Source organism: Artemia sp. Qi Xiang Cuo, chromosome 16, assembly GCF_049724085.1.
Source record: "Artemia sp. Qi Xiang Cuo chromosome 16, ASM4972408v1, whole genome shotgun sequence".
NCBI classification, from domain to species: Eukaryota; Metazoa; Arthropoda; class Branchiopoda; order Anostraca; family Artemiidae; genus Artemia; species Artemia sp. Qi Xiang Cuo.
The window spans coordinates 61,201,794-61,225,041 of record NC_142809.1 but is presented as its reverse complement, the minus strand read 5'-3'; the positions used below and the strand labels follow the sequence as shown (position 1 = coordinate 61,225,041).

The 23,248-nt window shown below is 35.0% G+C and overlaps 1 protein-coding gene across 1 annotated transcript; it reads left to right on the top strand.

Moving 5' to 3' along the window:
- Window positions 1–5,074: 5,074 nt before the first annotated feature.
- LOC148943147 (uncharacterized) lies at window positions 5,075–7,380 on the top strand. Its single transcript, XM_089102451.1, has one exon. The coding sequence runs from the start codon at window positions 5,075–5,077 to the stop codon at window positions 6,965–6,967; it is 1,893 nt and encodes a 630-aa protein (XP_088958577.1). The 3' UTR covers window positions 6,968–7,380.
- Window positions 7,381–23,248: the final 15,868 nt, after the last annotated feature.

Here is a 23,248-nt window from a genome sequence, read left to right as displayed (position 1 = left end):
GGAATCAGCATAATAAGCCAATTCTTTCGTTATATTTATTTATATGAAAATTCCGTTTTTTAGTATTTCAGCTACTATTGAACTGCGTCACTCCTTACTTACAGTTTGTTACTACGAACTGTTTGATAAAAAAAAAGGTATCAAGTGATTTATTCATTTTCAGTCTTGCTAAATTATCTTGGAAACTACAAATTCACCAAGGTGGCAAATTTTGTCTCAAGACAGTTTTTTTTAGAAAAAGAAAGTAGGGTTCATTAATTAGGGTTCATTAAATTGAATTTGATAATAGATTATTAATAAATAATATTTGCTTTGCTGATGACGGATCTAAGATACATACCCCAAACGTTCATTTAGAAAAATATCAGTGTCTCAAAACAATTCCTCTTTGGTTTTACCTTTTTGTTATTCCCCCCCTACGGGCAAAAAAAGCTTTAAAAACAAATCATAAATGCGTTTTTATGCATTTTGTTACGTTTTTACGAGTCAAGCAAACGTTTCATGGGGGGGGGATTCAAACCCCCCAACCCCATCCCTGAATACTGGATGCACACCTAATGGACGCGCTCTAGATCGCAAGGGTAGAACCGGTTGCGTGTACAACAAACAGTGCCAGAGAAGGCCCACAGGAAGTAATTACTTGTACTTCTTAGTCCCAGCCAGTATTGTGCACTTTAAGTATAGGGCACTCCATCCACAGTTGCCGTTAACTTTATATAAATATATATATATATATATATTTTTTTTTTTTTTTTTTTTTTTTTTTTTTTTTAGCCTATATGTTACCCGGTAATGATAACTCAACCCCTTAAAGTTGGCCAGAGGGTATTTTGCCATTGCGGAAGGCCCCTGTGGGGGGGGGGTCAAAAACCAAAGATAGAAAGTACGAGAGATTATGTACCAACAGCACAAGATACTTATATCATTTGATTATTTAGTTCTACATATATCTTTTACCAAGTTTGAAAAGTGTTTTTAATCTAAAATACGTTGTTCACCAAAACCTTCAAAATTTTATTCGGAAGATCAAAGAACTCACTATTGGCTGCTCAAATTTGCATGTGGGGTATTTTCCGGGGGAATAGACAGGGTGGGGGTTTTATGGACGGAATCAGCCTAGAAAAGAAATGTTTACAAGGATTTTAAGTACTGTTAGTATTTAAATAGGAATATTTCTTGTCTTTTTCTTTTGATAATTGGTAATGTCTTTTGTATTCCAGGGGAGCCATGAGTCCCTGGCGACTCCTCATGACGAAGAGTAGGAAATGGATGACTGCATTAACAACCTTTTGAAAGGAGATTATGAATTTTTACATGGGAAGCGAGGGGCAAAAACGAAGATTATTCACATGCAAGCTCCGTAACGTTCAAATAAAATTCCCTATCTTCAGCTTCAAAAATTTGTACATAATAAATAAAAAATGAGAAAAAATTTCATATATTCAAGGTAATAAATACCATATTTAATGCAAATGCCTGTTTTGAACAATTGTTAGACCCGTGCTATATGGAACTCTCAAGTGTATGTGCCAACAAGCAGCACCCTCTCAACTACTAACTGTCTGTTTTCTTCAGTGTTTCCAGTCCAGTGCTGTAACTTACTTGAAGTACTTTTACTTCAAGTACTACTTAAGTAAAATTTTCAAGTACTTGTACTTGTACTTAAGTACAAATTCCACAGAGTACTTATTACTTGTACTTCAGTAAAAAATTGCAGCTACTTATTACTTCAAGTTGCAAATAAAAGTCAAGTACTGTTTCAAATACATTACGAGGAACCGTTCCATTTTTTTTTTTTTTTTTTTTTTGGAATTTTTTTATTTTCTGGTTGTGGTGCGTCTGTGTTTGGTTTGGTAATTGGTGTGGTTTGCCGTTTACGTCGGGCGCATTTAAGAAGAAGAAGAAACAAGGTGTCACAAAAAAAATGGCTGACGCAGGCAAACAACAATTACCGTTTATTCTTCAAGGCAAATATTTTGCTGTAAAAGGACAAATCGAAAAAGATGGCGCACTTAGTGCATGGTGCAAGAACTGTCCCAACAGGGTTCTCAAAGGACACCTGCATGCACCTTCAAATTTCCACAAACACTTGCGTGTAAGTCTCCTTGTCCTTTTTATGTCTGTTTGTACTTTTTTTCTCTCTTAAACTTTGACAGGTATCACCATACAGATAGCCCAGTAGTTTCCTTACAACACAACCTACACATCATACGCAATTTTAATCTGTTTGTTGTTTTGGTCTATTCGGATATCGTTCAGATTGGATTGAACAAACCTAGGCTAGAGTTGTGTAGCCTGGATCTCCTGTAGGCTAAGCTTACTGTTAATCCAGCATTATGAAATTAATGCACAATTTACCCCACACCTAGCTTGATTAACTTCACCTCAGGAGAAGAATGTTCAACGAACCAGAATGGGCCGAAATTAGTTGTGGTAGGCTAGGTGTCATTCAAAAGGGTCTCGGAACCAGCAACCAGCAGCTTTACATTTACGAAAACTAATGGATTGCTATGAGCCTTGGCTTCTCTGTGTTAATCTTGAGGCTAAGTTGTGTATTGAGATTGTTGTGTATGAGGCTGATTGGGATTGGAATAATGGTTATAGAATGTAGAATGCATATATAATTTTTGTTTTTGTGTGTGTTTTCCATTTGCAGAACTGCAGAACTTGCAGAACTTGCAGAACTTGCTAATTTGCAGAACTCAAATGAAGTATAAAATTTTCTTGAACAAGTAGGCTAGCCTAGGCTATTTGATTAGGCTGAATATTTTAGCCATATGGATTGCTGAATGTTTTGAATGCATTGATAGTTAATAGTAGAGTCTAATGACAAATACACAATTTAGTTTAAGCATAGCCTAGGCTAATTCTAGAAAATACTGCCCAATCTTAAACACATGATCCTATAGGCCTTGTAGGATACAAAACCACTCAAACATAAATAGATTCAATCCCAGACATGTGCTGTAAAGAAAAAATAGGCTACTAGGGTTTGCTAACTTTTCTTTAAGCTTAATTTTCAGTATAAAAAAGTTTCTGAGATCAAATTGAGCTAATCCCAACAAGGTAATCTAAATCTATACATATGCAAGACTAAGAGCTTGCTTGGAAAAATAGGCTCTATTTGAATCAAATTATGCTCGGTTGCTTGTCCAAAGTTAGTGATTATCCAAACACCAGGGGTGCTTGGATAATATACCCAGTTCTTCATCAGCAGCTGATGTGTATTACCAAATAAAGCTAGTTTAAAGAAAAATCAAACTGTTTTGTTAAGCCTAAAGGTGTATCTGGCTTTGTGGGGGAATAGACAAGGAAATAGAAAATCTACTGGTATATTTCCTTTTTTTCTTTATCTGATTTCTCCCCTTTAATAAATATTAGAGCTAAAAATATGTTTTGCTATTACTAGGCCTAGACTAGTCTATCCTTACAAAGCCTATCTTTAGTCTACTAAAAATTTCATTTTCCTGACCTAGCCCCATTTTCCATTTCCTGACTTGAAGTAAAATCAAGTAATTGGAAGCATTGCATCAAGCCACAATGTCCATTGGGCTTGTATAGCCTAAGCTTAATAGGCTTGCCTGCTTGTGATCTACTGATCCATCCATAATTAATACACCAGCATTCAAACATTCAATTAGATTTTCATCCACAAATATATTGTCAATTAGTGTTGCAGATTTCCCAGTAACTCATGTAAGGATAGTTATCAGTGGATATAGAAAAGAAGAAATTACTAAATTGAGAAAATCTGGACAATCTGAACTTTTAAGGAAGTCAGTATTGAAATCTCCCATTTGCACTTTATATTTAGGTTCACTATTCAAATTTTCCATTAAATTCTCCATCTCCCTAATAAAAATTTCATTTTATGATATTTTATATACTAAACCAATGGTGATTTTTAGGTGATTTATATACTAAACCAACAACTATATTTTTTTTTTATCACAATTACATATTGTTGTATAGTCTAACCTTTATTTTCTGGGTTCTAGGCATTTTGTTGAGATTGAGAAGCTAGTATAGCAGGAATGTTAATTTTTCCCATTAAATTTAATGTATTAATAGGGAAATCCTTAGACCTAGGCTATTTGTTACATAGGCCAGATATCCCAGGCTACATACCTTATTGTATTTTCAGTTAACCTGCTTCCAGTTTAACTGCAGCTCAACTAATGCCTGGATATGTCCATAAGCTATTTACAAGTTTGATGATAGGCTAGTTGTTATATTACTATGTTTCTATATTGCTAACAACTCAGTTTATTTCTGGACAAATTTTCGGTTGATGTTGATGTTTCAACGATGCTGCAGAAACATGAGGGTTCATTGCTTTTTTGCAGAGGATGGTCCAAGTTTAAGCTGCAAAAAGGTTTTCTATGGTTATCATTGTAATCGTTGAATCTGCAGTAATGTGAAGGTTTGTTGTTATTGTGAAGGATCCACCAAACCCAGTCAGGAACTCGTATTTTGAGACTATTGCCGGATACAAGCAAGTTCACCTAATGAGAGGATATGTCTCTAGTTAGTAAATGTCTGAAATGAGATTATTCCCAAGTAAAGGAACCTTCCACTCAGGAGGAGAATGTGAAGATCTCCTCCTGAGAGGTATATGGCTGTACCTGGGACCTGGGAATCATTTCATTTTGGGCATTCACTGACAAGCAGGTGACAAGGGACATATCCTCACATTAGGTGAACTTCCCTCTATCAGGTGATGGTCTCAAAGTAGTTGAGTTCCTGACTGACAAAACCAAACCATCAAACCTTCAGAAAGTGATGGTTCATTCATATTTGTGATACTTGTTATACTGCAGTTTCAATGTTCAGTGGATCCTGTGGAAAAGCAATGAGCCTTTGGATTTGATTCATATAGCAAAACTAAACATTATGTCTGCTTTCAGACGGCTCATCCTTCAACCTATGTTGAATTCTCCAAAGTGAACACTAGGAAAAAAAGGAGGCGAGATGGAGATGAGCAGACCATTGATTCTGCTGATGACGCAACCGATGAAAGCATCCCCGAGCCTAAGCAAGAGGATACACCTTTTTCTTTCTTTGAAAAAAAGAAATGTACGAAAAAAGGGCTGATGAGTTGATTATGAATTACATAGTGTCTGACATGCGCCCACTCTCTACAGTGGAAAGTCATGCATTTAAGCAAATGATTCTGGGGATAAACCCAAGTATCGGACCAATAATGTCAAGGAAAACTCTGGCCGGTAAAATTGATGAGTCTCTGTTAATTGTAAAGAAAGAAATGATTCAGCTCTTTGAAAAAGTAGACTATGTCACTATGACGTGTGATATCTGGTCTTCTAATAATAAGAGCTTTATGGGAGTAACAGCTCATGTGTTAGATAGTCAAAACAAATTTGTGCCTATGGTGCTTGCAGTTAGAAGGTTTGCTGGAGCGCATACCTTCGACAGAATTTCAGACTTGCTGTTTGCAATATTTCGTGAATATGGTCTTGACAAGAATCTGAGCAAAATTCGGGCAATTGTAACAGACAATGCTTCAAACTTCGTCAAAGCTTTTAAGGAGTTAGGAAAATCAAAGGAGCAAGAATCCAGCTCTGAGTTTGCAACCAGTGAGAGTGACACACCTGATGAAGAAAGCATGGATTCCGAATCCGAAGAATTAGATGTTGTTGACGTTGGTAAGATCTTTGACAGGGTGAATGTGACTGATGTCGGGGAACCAGAATTGGGTTCTAGTGTCAATCCCAGAAGTGGTGCACAAGACCAAGATGAACTAGAAGCAGGGGTTAGAGGGACCTCTGATAGTTATTCTGATCTTCCCGACCGTATTGTTAACACAAATGATGACGATAGCGATATTTCTGAGCCCGAAGGGAATGATGGCAGATCGGACTCATTAGGTAATATAGGTATGTACTTACCTCCACACTTTCGCTGCTCTAGTCATACCCTGAACCTTTTGGCCACCACAGATTCCAAGTATGCTTCAAATACGGACGTGAGTTACAAAAGAAATCTGCAGAGTGTCAAGAGCAAGTGTCAGGGCTTATGGAATTCCCTAAGCCACAGCTCAAAAAACAATGACCTATTGAAAGAGGTCTTCGAAAAAAAGCTGATAAGACCCAACGCAACAAGATGGAATTCTGAATACGATGCACTGAAAAGAATTCTTGAGTGTCACATGGCTGGAAAGCTCTCAGCAGTGTGTGATGTCTTGAAAAAACCAAGATTCAAAACAAGTGAGCTTGAATTTCTTGCTGAGTACGTCTCAGTCCTTGAGCCCATAGCAATCGCCCTAGATATGCTTCAGGGTGAGGAGAAAGCCTATTTCGGGACTGTTCTCCCAACTATCAAGTGCTTGGAAAGGCAGTTGGTGAAGTTGCACCAAAGTGTCAAACTCACAAGGGTCTTAACCCAGACGCTGCTCGAAGGACTTGGAAAAAGATTTCCGTTTCTCAGTGGATCTCCAAAGGTTCATTCGGACTACCATCTTGCTACGTGGTCATTGCCGTTTTTCAAGGACAAGTTTGGGAAAGAAGAACACAAGGAACTGGTGCTGGGTTTGATGACAGAGGAGGCCATAACAATGAAGCAGAAAATGGGTGCCACTAGTGAAAAAAGCAGTGGCATAGTTCTTGAGAGATCTCCTGAGGCTTTTTTTGACTTTTCGGACGACGAATCAAGAACAAGCACTCAGCAACCAACTGTGGCAAATACGGTCAAGATCGAGATTCTGAGATATCTCAGTGATTCCCGAAAGACTCTCTCGATCTTACAAGAGTACCCGGCAGTGAATTCAGTGTTTCGGAAGTATAATTGTATACTTCCTACATCGGCCCCAGTTGAGCGTCTCTTTTCGAAAGGTGGCATTATAATGAGTCCAAGGCGTAATTCCTTGGCGGACGGAAGGTTTGAGAGCCTCGTTTTGTTGAAAGCCAATGAGAAATTCAAGGTTTTTCAGCAAAATATGGACGTAGTTTGAGAGTTCGTTTTACTGTTTTGATGGTTTCCTTTTCAACCTATTTTAATGTCACCTTTTGAAAAGCAGATGTCAGAATCAGCTCCTTTTGCGAAACTGTCTTTGAAGAATGGCACTGAGCGACTGACTATATATACCGTATGTGGTAAGACGATTTTCTGACTGAGTGAATCGCTGGAAGATCCGTTGAGAACGGGATATTTATTTCCGTTTCTTTCCAGCTTTTTTTTTTTACCTTAATGATGTTGATAATGCTGGAAAAGTAGAGTTGGAAAAAACACACCTTTTCAATTTGATTCTGTTTTTGTACTCGTTCTTTAATATAAGAAATGAAACCATTAAGTTAACCTGAGTGTCAGTGGCGTAAGTGTGTGATTGTTGTGCTGGAAAGAGCCTCCCATGGAAGAATTCCCTTTTTTTTTTAGCTCAATAGTAATTTTAACATCATATAATTTGATTAATTGAAGTAGTACTTGAAGTACTACTTAATTACTATTTCAGACTAGTTATTACTTGAACTACTTAAGTACAATTTTGGTGGATTACTTGATACTTGATACTTAAGTAAAAAAATTGATAGTACTTGGTACTTGTTACTTAAGTAAAAATTTGGAGTACTTGTTACAGCACTGTTCCAGTCACCCCTCTTTCTTATAAGAAAAAACTCCCTCTAGACTTGTCCCTAAGGTAGAATTAAAATACACAGACTAAGAATGGTTTGTGTCCAAAGATAGATCTTTTGGTACTGTGCCATCTCCCTGAGAGACATGAAATTTTACAACTTGTTTATTAGGGAGGGGGTGGGCTCAAAATTTCCCTATTAGTATATTTTCAAACTTGGGAAATACGGTTCTAATTTGACAACGTTTGGTTGCGTTTCAAAACTAATTTTAAATTAAATCCAAGCTAGCAATCAGAATTCTCTGTTTTACATCATTACATCAGAAAATATTCCCCACACTTTAACGGGATTGTCCATTTTTATCTGTTACTTAAATAAAAAAAAACAAGTTTTTTTAACTGAAAGTAAGGAACGACTTTAAAACTTAAAACGAACAGAAATTATTCCGTATATGAAAGGGGCTGTCCCCTCCTCAACACCTGGCTCTTTACGCTAAAGTTTTGATTGTTTAAAAAAGATAAGAGTTGTGAGAAAGTCAAACTTTAGCATAATGAGCGAGGCGTTGAGGAGGGGACAGCCCATTTCATATACAGAATAATTTCTGTTCTTTTTAAGTTTTAACGTCGTTCCTTACTTTCAGTTAAAAAAAAACTTTTTTTTCTTATTTAATTTTGGAACGTTTTTGAATTAATGCAGGTTTTGATATTGGCTCACCGTACATGAATAATTAAAACAAAATTTGCATATTAATTTTACTTTTATTTGGTTAAATGGCTTTCTCCAAACTTGTTTTAATTTTATGTACGAACGTTTTTATTAGTAATAAATATACGTAACTTATGAATTAACTTACGTAACGAAATTCTATATTCATAGATTTTTAATACGTATATTAGGGGTTTCGCCCCCTATTAAATACCTTGCTCTTTAAGCTAAAGTTCGAACTTTGTTCCAATTCTTTAAAAATGACCCTTAATCACAAAGGCCGTTAATTAGAATAAATAGCTCTTATGAAAGTACTAAAAAATATTTGACTTAAAGAGCAAGGTATTGACTAGGGGATGAACCCAATCATATACGTAATGTTTTATGTTCGTTTTAAGTTTTGATGTTGCTCCTTACTTTCAGTTGAAAAACTTTTTTTTTATTTAATTTCTGATCTTTTCTTTAATAATGATGGGAAATCCGGCGCCCCCTTCATAGCAATGTCCCTTTCCCCAAGAAAACTTCCTTCATGGAAAGATCCTCCAATATAATCCCCGACCCACCTCCCCCCACCTAACAGAAAACATCCTCGCTGAAATCAGTATACTTCCCAATAACCAATACTATATGTAAACATTGGGTAAAGTTCAAAACTTTCAGCCTCCCCCCGGAGACTTTGGGGAATTGTCATCCTAAAAGACATAGTTATCATATTTTCGACCATGTTGAACAAAATGGCTATCTCAAAATTTTTATCGGGTGACTTCGGGAAAAAATGAGCGTGGGAGGGGGCTTAGTTGCCCTCCATTTTTTCGGTCACTTAAAAAGGGCACTAGAACTTTTAATTTCCGTTCCAATGAGCCCTTCCACGATATTCTAGGACCACTGTGTCGATACAACCACCACTGGAAAAAAAAAAAAAAAAAAAATAAACACGCATCCGTGATCTTCTTTCTGGCAAAAAATGTAAAATTCCATATTTTTCTAGATAGGTGCTCGAAACCTCTACAGTAGGGTTCTCTTATACGCTGAATAGTATGGTGTGATTTTCATTAAGGTCCTATAACTTTTAGGGGGTCTTTCCTCCTTTTTTCGAAAATCAACCAAATTTTCTCAGGCGCGTAACTTTTGATGAGTAAACTAAACTTGATAAGACTTATATATTTGAAATCAGCATTAAAATGTGATTCTTTGGATGTATCTATTGGTATCAAATTTCCGTTTCTTAGAGTTTCGCTTACCATTGAGCCGGGTCGCTCCTTACTTACAGTTCGTTACCACGAACTGTTTGATAACAAATAAAAAGTGCTTATCCACACGCTAAAATTTAAATAACGAGACTGAAAATAATTCTTGTCGAAAGATATGATTTTTTGGTACTGTTTCCTCTCCCTGTAACATTTAAAATTTTCAGAACTTGGTCTTTTTAAAGGGTAGGGGGAGGAGTATAATATTCCCTACTAGAACTCATTGCATGTAAAGACCGGTTTGGACAAATTAAACTTGGGAAAAAAAGTTTTGTTTTGACAACCTTGCTTATATTTCAAAAGCAAGTTTATACTAAATTCGAACAAGCTATTAGATTTTTTTCTATCATTCCATCAGCAATCACTGTTCCTTTTTCCTTAATTTGAGATATTTTGGACTAACCATCTATTACTTTTCAAACAGTTCGTGGTAACGAACTGTAAATAAGGAGCGCAGTTTATATAATATACCAGGAAGTTTACCGCGGTTGATTTCTGGCTCTTCATTCTCGGTGCGAACAAAAAGCTCCTCCCACTTATTTCTACACTTATTGTCCACTTATTGGTTGAGCCGGCCAACTGGTTTTGTCAGTACTTGTTCCAATGCCACTAAAGATCTAATGCCGCTTATGTTTATATCTACAAAAACGTTCTCTGGAGCACTCGCACCTCGGTCCAGGTTTTTATAATGGGTTAGATAGGGAAAGATCATACTGGATAATTATATAAACTGTGGTAAGGAGCGACCCGGCTCAATGGTAACCGAAACTCTAGAAAACGGTATTTTGATACAAATAGATACATCAAAAGAATCGGATTTTAATGCTGATTTCAAATATATAAGTTTTTTCATCAAGTTTAGTCCTACCCATCAAAAGTTAAGCACCTGATAAATTTTGGCTGATTTTCGAAAAAAGAAGGAAAGACTCCCTAAAAACTATAGAACCTTAATGAAAATCACACCATCATATTCAGCGTATCAGAGAACCCTACTGTAGAGGTTTCAAGCTCATATCTACAAAAATGTGGAATTTTGCATTTTTTGCCAGAAGAAAGATCACGGGTGCGTGTTTATTTGGGTTTTTTTTTGGTATTTTTTTGTAGGCAGCATTGGTCGAAAACGTTCAAAGTTCTCGCATCTTCAGCCTTGATCGGCCATGTCTCGCAAGCATACAGTAGTACTGCTCGAACAGTTGCAACATAGAAGAAAAGAAGGAAAGACTCCCTAAAAACTATAGAACTTTAATGAAAATCACACCATCATATTCAGCGTATCAGAGAACCCTACTGTAGAGGATTCAAGCTCTTATCTACAAAAATGTGGAATTTTGCATTTTTTGCCACAAGAAAGATCACGGGTGCGTGTTTATTTGGTTTTTTTTTTGTTTCTTTTTTTTCCCCAGGGGTGATCGAATCGACAACTATGCCCACTCCCACGCTCATTTTTTCCTAAAGTCACCCGATCAAAATTTAGAGATAGCCATTTTGTTCAGCATGTTCGAAAATATTATAAGTATGTCATTTAGGAGAACTTAATCCCCCGAAGTTCCCGGGGGGAGGGCTGAAAGATTTGAACTTTACCCAATGTTAATATATAGTATTGGTTATTGGGAAGTATACAGACGTTTTCAGGGGAGATTTTTCCTGGTAGTTGAGGGGGGGTGGGGGGTTACGTTGGAGGATATTTCCATGAAGGAAGTTTTTGAAGGAAGCATTATTTAAAAAAAGATCAGAAATTAAATATAAAAAAACAAGTTTTTCAACTGCAACATCAAAACTTCAAACGAACAGAAAATATTACATATATGATTGGGTTCAACCCTAGTCAATACCTCGCTCTTTAAGCCAAAGATTTTTTAGTACTTTCATAAGAGCAATTTATTCTAATTAACGGCCTCTGTGATTACGCGGTCATTTTTAAAGAATTCTAACAAAATTCGAACTTTAGCTTAAAGAGCAAGGTATTGACTAGGAGGCGAACCCCCTAATATACGTATTAAAAACATATGAATATAGAAGTTCGTTAGGTAAGTTAATTCGTAAGTTACGTAATTTATTACTAATAAAAACGTTCGTAAATAAAATTAAACAAGTTTCGAGAAAGCCATTTAACCACATAAAAGTAAAATTAATATGCAATTTTTTTTTTAATTCTTCATGTACGGTGAGCCAAGATCAAAAACTGCATTTATTAAAAAACGTTCAAAAATTAAATAAAAAAAACAAGTTTTTTTAACTGAATGTAAGGAACGACTTTAAAACTTAAAACGAACAGAAATTAGTCCTTATATGAAAGGGGCCTGTCCCCTCCTCAACACCTCGCTCTTTACGCTAAAGTTTGACTTTCTCACAACTCTATTTTTTTAAACAATAAAAAACTTTAGCGTAAAGAGCGAGGCGTTGAGGAGGGGACAGCCCCTTTCATATAAGGACTAATTTCTGTTCGTTTTAAGTTTTAACGTCGTTCCTTACTTTCAGTTAAAAAAAAACTGTTTTTTTTTATTTAGTATTCAAGAAAGATTATCAATGTAGTTTTGTATGTTAAATTGAATATTAATGACATTTCCGTCGAACATTTTCAGTGAACAAGAGAACAGGTTTTAAGTTGAACTTCTGGTGTTCCAGACAAAAAAAAATAAGAATAAAATAAAAATAAAAATTCCATGTAAAATCATGGGCACTCAAAGATATTGGTCGAACTACGTATTGTTTTCGTATTTTCGTTTTATAACTGGCTTTTGTTAAGTGCCGGTGATGTGTGCAAGAAAAGTGTATACAGTGTCGGCAAAACGCAAAAAAATATGGAGGGAACGGGAACAAGATATCAAAATTTATTTTTTGACAAGTAGGAGCAAATTTGTCAATACAGAAATTATAATACGAAAAAGCATTTTTCAATGAAAATACCCTAAAATAAATTATGTGAACATGTTAAAAATTTAAAGCTTAGTGTTTGGTAGATAAATAAATTGACATTTAAATATTTGGCGTCTATCATTAACTTAGAAGAACACATAATTACCATGTTTATGCATTAAAATTTAGATCAGTGGATCCCAAGTGATTTTGATTATGGGTTTCTTGAGATGATTAAGACGGTTATAAAATTTATCAATACACAACAAACAAATACTGTTTATTTTACTGATGACGGGTCTCAGAAATAGAGGCCGTATATTCACTTAGTAAATTTTCATATTATAAAAAAAAAAATTCCACTGTGTCTTAGCCTTTCTTACCCCCCCCCCCCCCACGGAAAATTCTCCCTTGGAAATTATCTCTCGCTCGCGAATAATTACTTCCAGGAAAGTTCCCCTCACTTGTAAAGTTGAGCATGCAAAGGGAAAGTGAAAAAAAATAAGCAAAAGGGGATTTCGGAATATTTTACTAACATTTCAAAAATACAGGTAGAATATATGGTGTAGATTATCATATAGTCGACTATTTATTTTTAAATTCTTTTTTCTTTTAATTAGTTTTTTCTGTGTTTTGGGGGATTTGAGTTTGGTTTGTCTAGAAGGGTAAGATAAAGAAATAATTTCTTTGCTTATTTGAAATATATTTGAAATCATTCTAGCTAATTTATGTTGAAAACTACATACTTACGAGAAGGGTCATCCCTTTATTGGTATGTTAGCCTAGTGAAAAGAACACCACTCCCCGCAATCTTGACTAATGCGTAATGCTTAAAGTTTACAGTCAACTAACTACTAAAACTAACCTAGCTAACACATAACACTATCACTTGCAGCCTACTAGAATTTTGATTCTAATCTTCTTTTTGTTTAATTTTGATTAAACAACCTTTCTTGTTTCTCTTCTTTTTGTTGGTTGTTACTTCGTTCCGTGATTAAACACAAGATGAAATTGGATAAAATTCACTGCAAACTAATTAATTTCAATTACAAACGTTCAGCATGTTTTCTTCATCAGGTAGGGTTCTTTATTCTTTATTAGATTGCTTTTTTCTTATTCTTTATCATTTTCTTATGTATTGCATTTTTCTTCTTTTGAAATCAATCTTATCAGAGTGCTTTATTCTTTACCGAATTGCTTGAACTGGCATACCGTCAACAAATTAGAGGTGACGCTATATTCTAGTCACACTATGAACACAGAAAGGTCGCTGTTAGCAGTTATTTTTTCTTTCACATATTAAAGTCAATTTTCTAATAGACAAAGAAACCGTAGCACTTCTGTGTGACACTTTTTGGCTTTTCATGGAAAAGGGCGGTTTTCTGTTTCGTAAGTACTTCAGTGCGACAATGACTGAAAAGGACGACAAAAGCACAAAAGTGCGACAGTTGGCAACCCTGGTGTAAGTAATACTTACTCCCTACTGACTGACTGAATTTCAAACAGTAGGCTGGAAAAGTGTCATTAAATCCCGCTTTCTTCGGCTGTAATGAGAGAAAGGTTGAGTTGGCTAGGGCACGTTCTGCCGATGAAGGATGACAGATTACCAAAGATTCTCCTTCTTGGCCAATCTATCTAAGGCTAAATGGAAAGCAGGTTGTCCTCGGTTAGGGTAGGAGGAAGTCGTAAGGAAAATTTTAGGGGAAATAGAAACTTCGTGTTAGGGTGTAAAGAGGGAGGCTTTGAATAGATTAGGATGTAGGAGGAGTTTGCGTAGCTATGTTGGCGTCATGTGGCTTGGTGCCGCGGTGAGTTGTTAGCAGTGGTAGTAGTAGACGATCCTACCCGTTGGCACATATACTTGGCAGCTCCTTTCAGTACCAGTTGAAAAATTTCCCAAAAAACACAATTGCATGAAATGCAGTGTTTATTACCTTGATTATATGGAATTTTCCTATTTTACATTTCATGTTTACAAAATTATTGGAGCGTTTTTCACGAAATAGAAAAAAAGAGTACTTTTAGGTATTTCCCCCTAGAAAATAACTTTTTGTGTAAGATTAAGCAGCCAAAGGGAAAGTAAGACAAATAAAAAGAATGAATCAAAGAAGTAATTTTCGAATATTCAACCTGTATTTAAAATCTAGGCAGAATATATGACGTAGAGTATCCTATAGTACCATTCCATTTTTATTTTTCCATTTTCCCATTTTTATTTTTCCATTTTCCCAAAATTTATTTTTCTGACTCTTTTTTTTCATGTTATTTGGGCGGTTAAGTTATCATAGCAGAGAAACATAAAGATTAAAGTAAATAATCTGACAATTTGAAATTAGAGACAAGTGTGTGGAAAAACACAGAGATAATAGGCTGGGACTAAGACGTACGAGTAATTACTTCCCGTGGTCATGGTCTAATACCGACACCTGTAGTATTTGATCCCAGTTCACCCCTTTCGATTAAGAATTCGTCTGCTATATTTTGCAGAAGTTTTTTTTCATCCGATTCAGAACCAAGGAAGTTTAAAATGGACAAAACTATCTTATTTCAAATAATAATAATAATAATAATCTGTATTTAAAAGCCAATTAAAGCCATATACAAAAAGACAAATACTAAAGAAAAATTACACTTCATTTGATATCCTTCCCATCAATACAAAATTTCCTACTGCCACAATATAACGGGGAGTCCTAGAGCTCATTAACTCACAAAGCAGCCTATCTTCCCCCTCCTGGATAGTTAATCCTCTTAAATGAGAGAGTTGCTTACACCAGAGGAGGAAATGGCCCAACCCATAATCATTTTCCCCACATCTCAAGCAACTACACCCGGCCTCCGGACCTTCCCTCTTTTTCCTTGCAACCTTAGTATAAATTGGAAGACAATTTGTTCGAATCTGAATCCAATTCCTCAGATATTTAATGGGCAATCCCAGCTTGAAATAAAACTCCTGACCAAAATTATCTTTTACTTCTCTATACAAAGTAAGACTCGGAGATTTGTCCACAGCTGCTTGCCATAGTTGCACTTCTTGGTCTTCAAGTCTTGCACTAAATTTCTTGAAGAACTTTTCATGATCTTCTGGCCCTTTTCCCTTGTCCCACGGACTTTAAAATAAATTCTCATCTAATATTCTTTTGATTTGTGCTGTCCATGATGTTTTGTTACACTGAAGGAGAAGATCTTCAGATGCTGCTCGGGCAAGTCTAGTCTGGGGAAGTTCTAGAAGTCTTAACCAAAATTTGATGATTTGGGTATATCTTTTCAATTTCAGGCTAAATATACCAAGATCACCTTTTAAGACTAACGTATGTGTTGTATTGTGTAGGCCAAAAACTCATTTATAATATTGAAGTTGAAGGGTTTCCAGTTGCTTTGCCGGCTGAAACCCCCATATTTCTGATCCGTAATGTAGGATAGGCATAATTTTAGTATTAAATATATGTTTGTGGAGGCTTAGTTCACTTATTTCTGCTGTTAGTGTGCTTCTGTATATACCAAATAATGCATTTCTTCCTTTCTGTGCCATTGTTGTAATATGACTCGTCCATTTTCCATTTTGACAAAGGATGAAACCTAAGTATTTGGCCTTTTCCACCACTTCCAGCATTTTTCCATTCAATAAAAATTGTGGTGCTGATTCCAAGGGTTTTTTGCTAAAAATCATGACTTGGGATTTCGTGACATTCACCTCTAGTTTATTCTCTTGCAAATATTTTTCAAGGAGATTCAAGAGAGTTTGTAAATCATTATTTGTCTTTGCCAGTAATATAATGTCGTCTGCAAATAGTAGCATTGACATATTCAGATTTCCCAGTCGGAGAGTACGTGCCCATCTTTGTCGGAAATAAGGAACAATATCATTAATAAACATAGCAAATAATTTTGGCGAAAGTGTACTTCCTTGGAGCACGCCCTCTTATTTCAAATAAGCAAACAAATTATTTCCTTTATCTTACTCTTCTAGGCAAACCAAACTCAAATCCCCAAAAACACAGGAAAAAACTAATTAAAAGAAATGAGAATTTAAAAATTAATAGTCGACTATATGATAATCTACACCATATATTCTACCTGTATTTTTGGAATAATAGTAAAATATTTCGAAATCCCTTTTTGCTTAATTTTTTCTCAATATCCCTTTGCATGCTCAACTTTACAAGTGAGGGGAACTTTTCTGGAAGTAATTGTTCGCGAGCGAGAGATAATTTCCACGGGAGAAGTACCCTTGGGGGGGGGTAAAAGGCTAAAACAACAAAGAATTATTTTTAGAATCTGAAATTTTACTAAGTGAATATACGGGCTCTATATCTGAGACCCGTCATCAGTAAGGTAAACAGTATTTATTTGTTGTCTATTGATAAATTTAATAACCGTCTTAATCATCTCAAGAAACCCATAATCAAAATCACTTGGGAACCACTGATCTAATTTTTAATGCAATCACATGATAATTATGTGCTTTTCTAAGTTAATGATAGACGCCAAATATTTAAATGTCAATTTATTTATCTACCAAAAATAAAGCTTTAAATTTTTAACATCCTCACATAATTTATTTTAGGGTATTTTCATTGAAAAACGTTTTTTATATTAAATAATTTCTGAGACCACACTGGCTAATCATGATAAAACATAGAATCGCGAAGAAAGGAAGAAAATGAGGACAATTAACAGCCAGTGAAAAAATTGAAAAATCATGCAAATATTTCGGTCAAGACCTCCGCTTGACCGCCCTCAGTGCAGAAAAAAACTGATAAAAAATATAAAATAATTATAATAATAAAAATATATTATAATTTTTGGTACTGGTGTATTATGCGGACACCACGAAAGAAGTCAAGTTTGGTTAATACTAATGAAATAAAATAAAATAGGATGAATATATAATAGTTTAGAAACAAATTTGGGCTATATATTTGCACATTAAAGGGGTGGGGGTAAAACATTGCATATATTAAATACGTAACCTAACCTAGGTACCTCACCCCCCCTAAACCCCAAAAAGCAGCAGTTTAATTATTGTAAACGCAATGAAAACCACGCTTTGCATTCCATTTCTCTATAGCGGTCTCTTGCAAATAACTCATTTGGCGGGTTCGTCTCTCGTTTCCTCGATAAAGTATATAGCAGTGCCCGCATAATGCAACAGTACCAATTTTTTGTATTGACAAATTTGCTCCTACTTGTCCAAAAATAAATTTTGACATCATTTTCCCCTTCCCTCCATATTGTTTTGCGTTTTGACGACACTGTATACACTTTTCTTGCACACATCACCGGCGCTTAATAAGAGCCAGTTATAAAACGAAAATACGAAAAAAATACTTAGCTCGACCAACATCTTTGAGTGTCCCTAATTTTACATGGAGTTTCTTTTTTTTTCTTTTTTTCTTTTTTTTTGTCTGGAACACCCGAAGTTCAACTCAAAACCTGTTCTCTTGTTCACTGAGGATGTTCAACGGCAATGTCATTAACATTCAATTTAACATACAAAACTACATTGATAATCTTTCTTGAATAAAAGTGATGGATGGTTAGTCCAAAATATCTCAAATTAAGGAAAAAAGGGACAATGATTGCTGATGGAATGATAGAAAAAAAATCTAATTGCTTGTTCGAATTTAGTATAAACTTGCTTTTGAAATATAAGCAAGGCTGTCAAAACAAAACTTTTTTTCCCAAGTTTAATTTGTCCAAACCGGTCTTTACATGCAATTAAATAAAAAAAAACAAGTTTTTTAAACTGAAAGTAAGGAGCGACATTAAAACTTAAAACGAACAGAAATTATTCCGTATATGAAAGGGTCTGCCCTCTCCTAAACGCCTCGCTATTTACCGAAATGTTTTTCATTGTTTAAAAAAATAAAGCTGTGAGACCGAGTGAAACTTTAGCCAAAGGAGCGAGGCGCTGAGGAGGGCACTGCCCCGTTCATAGACGGATTAATTTCTGTTTGTTTTAATGTCGCTCCTTACTTTCAGTTTAAAAAACTTGTTTTTTTATTTAATTTCTGATCGTTTTTTAGTTAATGCAGCTTTTATTTGCACAAAAATTTTACTTTTCTTTTGCTAAATGGATGTCTTTACAAATTAACTTACGTAACTAACTTCTATATTGGTATATTTTTCTTCTGGCAAAAAATACAAAGTTGCAGATTTTTGCAGATATGAGCTTGAAACCTATGTAATAGGGTTTTCTGATACGCTGAATCTGACGGTGTGATTTTCATTAAAATTCTTTCACTTGTAGGGGATATTTCCCCCTCTTTAAAAAATCGAGTAAATTTTCTCAGGCTCGTAGCCTTTGATGAGTAATACTAAACTTAATAAAATTTATATATTTAGAATCAGCATTATAAACACATTCTTTTGATACATTTATTGACATCAAAATTCCGTTTTTAAAAGTTTCGATTACTATTGAGCCGTATCACTTGTTTTTTTATTGTTTTTTATTACGTATATGTTATTACGTATATGAGGGGGTTCTCCCCTTAGTCAATACCACGCTCTTTACGTTAAAAGTTAAAAAAAATTTGATTCACAAACCCCTGAATCACAAAGGCCGTTTAATTAGAATAGATAGCTCTTTTGAAAGCACTAAAAAAACTGTAGCGTAAAGAGCGAGGTATTGACTTGGGGGAGAGCCCCCTCACATACGTTATAATTTCTGTTCGTTTTAAGTTCTAATATTCCTTCTTAAATTTCAGTTGAAATGTAATTATTCCGTATATGAAAGGGGCTGTCCCCTCCGCAGCGCTTCGCTCTTTACGCTAAAGTTTTTTATTGTTTTAAAAAATAAAGTTGTGAGACAGAGTCAAACTTTAGCGTAAAGAGCGAGGCGTTGAGGAGGGGACAGCCCCTTTCATGTACGGAATAATTTCTGTTCGTTTTAAGTTTTAATGTCGCTCCTTACTTTCAGTTTAAAAAACTTGTTTTTTTTTATTTCATTTCTGATCGTTTTTTAGTTAATGCAGCTTTTATTTGCATAAAAATTTTACTTTTCTTTTGCTAAATGGATGTCTTTACAAATTAACTTACGTAACTAACTTCTATATTCGTATATTTTTCTTCTAGCAAAAAATACTAAGTTGCAGATTTTTGCAGATATGAGCTTGAAACCCATGTAATAGGGTTTTTTGATACGCTGAATCTGACGGTGTGATTTTCATTAAAATTCTTTCACTTGTAGGGTATTTTTCCCCCCTCTTTAAAAAATCGGGTAAATTTTCTCAGGCTCGTAGCCTTTGATGAGTAATACTAAACTTAATAAAATTTATATATTTAGAATCAGCATTATAAACACATTCTTTTGATACATTTATTGACATCAAAATTCCGTTTTTAAAAGTTTCGATTACTATTGAGCCGTATCGCTTGTTTTTTTATAGTTTTTTTTTTATTACGTCTATGTTATTACGCATATGAGGGGGTTTTCCCCTTAGTCAATTCAACACTCTTTAAATTAAAAAAATTAAAACGTTAAAAGTTAAAAAAAATTTGATTCAAAAACCCCTGAATCACAAAGGCCATTTAATTAGAATAGATAGCTCTTTTGAAAGCACTAAAAAAAAATTGTAGCGTAAAGAGCGAGGTATTGACTTGGGGGAGAACCCCCTCACATACATTATAATTTCTGTTCGTTTTAAGTTCTAATATTCCTTCTTACATTTCAGTTGAAAAAACTTGTTTTTTATTATTTAATTTCTGATCGTTTTTTAAATAATGCTTGGAAATCCGGCACCCCCTTCATAGAAATGTCCCTTACCCCAAAGAAACATCCTCCACGGAAATATTCTCCAGAGTAACCCCTCCTCTAGCCCCCCCCCTCCAGAAAAAATCCTTCCCGAAAATGGTTGTATACTTCCCAATAACCAATAAATAATGCTGGCAAGTCCGGCACCCCTTCATGTCAATTTCCCTTGCCCAATGAAAAATTCCTTCATTAACAGATCCTCCCACATACCCCCTCACCCACCCATACCACCCCCAAACCCCAAAAAAAACAACATTAAAATTATTTATTATTACCCAAAAACCAAGATAAAATTTAAACATTGGTAAATGTACAAAATTTTATCCCAACCTCATGGCACTTAGGGGGATTAATTCATCCTAAGAGACATATTCATCATATTTTCGACCATGCTGAACAAAATGGTTATCTCAAAATTTTGATCGGGTGACTTTGGGAAAAAAATAAGCGTGGGAGGGGGCCTAGTTGCCCTCCATTTTTTTGGTCACTTAAAAAGGGCACTAAAACTTTTAATTTCTATTGGAATGAGCCCTCCCACGATATTCTAGGACCACTGGGACGATACGATCACCCCTGGGAAAAAAAAAAAACAAAAAACAAATAAACACACAACCGTGATCTTTTTTCTGGCAAAAAAATGCAAAATTTCACATTTTTGTAGATAGGAGCTTGAAACCTCTGCAGTAGGGTTTTCTGATACGCTGAATATGATGGTGTGATTTTCATTAAGGTTTTATATAGCTTTTAGGGGTCTTTCCCCCTTTTTTAGAAAATCAGCCAAATTTTCTCAGGCGCGTAACTTTTGATGGGTAGCACTAAACTTGATGAAAGTTATATATTTGAAATCAGCAATGAAATTTTATTCTTTTGATATATCCATTGGTATCAAAAACCCGTTTTCTAGAGTTTCGGTTACCATTGAGCCGGGTCGCTCCTTACTTACAGTTCGTTACCACGAACTGTTTGATAAGTTCTAAAAGGGAAAATTTGACCCCCCCCCCCCTCGACGCTTTAAAAACACCAAGTTTTGAAAAATTTAAATGTTTCAGGGAGAGAACACAGTACAAAAAGATCATATCTTTCGACAAGAATTATTTTCTGTCTCGTTATTTCAATTTTAGCGTGGGGATAAGCACTTTTTATTTGTTATTAACAGATAAAAATGGACAATCCCGTTAAAGTGTGGGTAATATTTTCTGATGGAATGATGTAAAAAAGAGAATTCTGATTGCTGTTTCAGATACGAAACCATATTTCTCTAGTTTGAAAATATACTAATAGGGAAATTTTGAGCCCACCCCCTCCCTAAGAAACAAGTTTCAAAATTTCATGTCTCTCAGGGAGATGAAACAGTACCAAAAGATCTATCTTTGGACACAAACCATTCTTAGTCTGTGTATTTTAATTCTAACTTAGGGACAAGTCTAGAGGGAGTTTTTTCTTATAAGAAAGAGGGGTGACAGGAAATACTGAAGAAAACAGACACTTGGTAGTTGAGAGGGCGCTGCCTGTTGCCACAAATACTTAGGAGTTCCATATAGCACGGGTTTAAAAATTCATCAAAACAGGCATTTGTATTAAATGGGGTATTTATTACCTTGAAAATATGAAATTTTTTCTCTTTTTTTATTTATTATGTACAAGTTTTTGAAGCTGAAGATTGGGAATTTCATTTGAACGTTACGGAGCTTGCAGGTGAATAATCTTCGTATTCCCCCCTCTCTTCCCATGAGAAAATTCATAATCTCTTTTCAAAAGTCTTTTAATTTAGTCATCCATTTCCTACTCTTCGTCATGAGGAGTCGCCAGGGACTCATGGCTCCCCTGGAATACAAAAGACATTACCAATTATCAAAAGAAAAAGACAAGAAATATTCCTATTTAAATACTAACAGTACTTAAAATCCTTGTAAACATTTCTTTTCTAGGCTGATTCCTTCCACAAAATCCCAGCCTGTCTAAAATTCCTCTGGAAAATACCCTATATGCAAATATGAGCAGCCAATAGTGAGTTCTTTGATCTTCCGAATAAAATTTTGAAAGTTTTGGTGAACGCCGTATTTTAGATTAAAAACACTTTTAAAACTTGGTAAAAGATATATGTAGAACTAAATAATCAAATGATATAAGTATCTTGTGTTGTTGGTACATAATCTCTCGTATTTTCTACCTTTGGTTATTAACCCCCCCCCATAGGAGTATTCCCCCATGGCAAAATAACCTCTGGCCAACAATTACCCCTTGGAAAATTCTCCTCACCTGTAAAATTGAGTAACCAAAGGATATGTAAGAAAAATAAAAAGAATAAAGAAAACAAGGGATTTTGGATTAATCTACCTATATTTCAAAATATAGGCAGAATATATGGTGTAGAGTATTCTATAGTATTTATTTTTACAATTTTATTTACTTATACTTTTTTTGAATTTTAGGGGGTTGAGTGATCATTATCGGGTAACATATAGGCTAAAAAACAAAACAAAAAATTTGAAAGCCCCATAATGAAAGTCCACAATACTGGTTGGGACTAAGAAGTACAAGTAATTACTTCCTGTGGACTTTCTCTGGCACTGATATTTGTTGTACACGATACCGGTTCAACCCTTGCAATCACTTGGGCGTCCATTAGGTGTGCATCCAAGGTAGTATTCAGGAATGGGGTGGGGGGTTTGCACCCCCCCCCCATGAAACATTCGCCTGACTCGTAAAAACGTAATAAAATGCATAAAACCGTATTTTTGATGTTTTTTAAAAGCTTTTTTGTATCCCCATCCCGAAAAAAAAATGAATACGGCCTTACGCACATATGCAGTCTTTTCTTGTCCAAAATACCTTTAAGAGGCGTCCTCTTTTAAAATTTAATTTAAATAACATGGATTCAAATTCCAATTCGGAGCCGAAAAAAAAATTAAAAAGACAGATTTTCTTATTTCAAATCAGTAAGCCAATTGTTATTTTTAACCTTTATTTTACCCTTCAATGATAAATAAACCATGATCCCCAAAAATATGAATAAAATAGTTTAAAGAAATAACAATTTAAAAATAGATAGCCAACTGCAAGATGTTCTACACCATAAATTCTATCTGTATTTT